The sequence below is a fragment of the Octodon degus genome, unplaced genomic scaffold (assembly GCF_000260255.1).
Source record: "Octodon degus isolate 3935 unplaced genomic scaffold, OctDeg1.0 scaffold00002, whole genome shotgun sequence".
Lineage (NCBI taxonomy): Eukaryota > Metazoa > Chordata > Mammalia > Rodentia > Octodontidae > Octodon > Octodon degus.
Window position 1 is genome coordinate 28,639,367 of NW_004524578.1, and position 1,372 is coordinate 28,640,738.

At 40.5% G+C, this 1,372-nt stretch overlaps 1 protein-coding gene across 1 annotated transcript in view; it reads right to left on the bottom strand.

Moving 5' to 3' along the window:
* Positions 1-1,372, bottom strand: part of Knl1 (kinetochore scaffold 1) — a 68,275-nt gene that overhangs the window by 1,285 nt on the left and 65,618 nt on the right. Inside the window, 1 exon segment of the mRNA XM_023712641.1 lies at positions 953-1,075. Within this exon segment, the coding sequence (XP_023568409.1) occupies positions 953-1,075 (123 nt within the window).

Sequence of the window (1,372 nt, forward strand, 5' to 3'; positions counted from 1 at the left end):
GCTTTGCCAAGCTTGTTCCAAGTAGGTGCTTTAGACCACTGAGCCATCTCTCCAGCCCCTCCATTTTAAATTAAGACCGTAAAATTGTTTCCCTATGATGGGAGCTAAGTTTATATAGAATTTTCTCCTCCTTGATTCCTGTTTTAAGTATAAGTGAATTAAAAAACTGAAGTCTGTATAAAAGAAGAGATTCTCTACTGGGCATAGTGGCAAAGGCCTGCAATTCCAGCACATGGGAGGCTGAGACAGGAGGATCACAGAGTTAAAAAGTCCAGCCTGGACTACTCAGTGAGTTCAAGTAATGGTTGATACATGTGTCAACTTGAGAAGTTCATAAGTTTAACAGACTGAGCAGGGAGCCAGGGTCCTTACTTTGCAAACATCTTCAACCTGTGCAACAGGAGGGCATGAAAATAGTGTGAGTGTTATACACACCCAGCCTGCTTACAATATAAGGGAGGAAAAAGGCTTGCTCCCCGCCTCTTTTGCTCTTGCTGTCTTGGGTGTTGTCCCTTACCATGCTACCCTGCTTTGGAGTCAGCTGAGTATGGATGGAAACCTCCACTAACTGTGAGTTAAATAAACCTGTCCTTCCTCAATTTTAGGTGATTCATAGTGATCCTGCTTTCAGCCTCAGTCAGGTATTTTTTCTCAGCAAGGAGAGGTAAGTAACTAAAACAAAAGTCAATCTGAACTACATAGTGAGACTACGTCTCAAAACTCAAAAACAAACAAAAACAAAACCATTCTCAGGTATAGGGATGTAGCTCACTGGTAGAGCACTTGCATAACATGAATAAGGCATAAGGCTCTGGGTTTGATTTACAGCACAGGTAAAAAAAAGTGACACTTAGCTCTCACTACTCATTTGCAGACCACTTGAAAGAATCTTTCAAATGAAATAACAAATGTGAAAAAGTAGCCTATTTTACCCTGCTGGTCTCTTACTTACCCAGTGTTCCCAAGGTAATTTCGAATGGTAAAAGGTAATTGGACCAATGGATAATGAGCAGAGAGATATAAAATTATCTCAAACTTTGCAAATGCTACAGAGCTGGAGAATAAAAGCCTCAATCTGTAAAACACAAGATCCACAATTAAAAATATAAAACAACAAAAAGTACTAAAACACATTTTCTTTTCATTGGCATCTGAAACTTGGTATACATTATTTCTTGTCCTTATCAAACGGTATAGAAGGGCTGGTGAGATGGCTCAGTGGTTTAAAGCACCTACTTAGAACAAGCTAAGCTAAGCAAAGCACAGGGACCTCGGTTCAATCCCCCAGCACCACATGCCAGCCAGCCCTGCCCCCTGGTGGGCTGAGCTAGCCACACACACACAAAATAAATAAATAAACAAATAAAAAAAA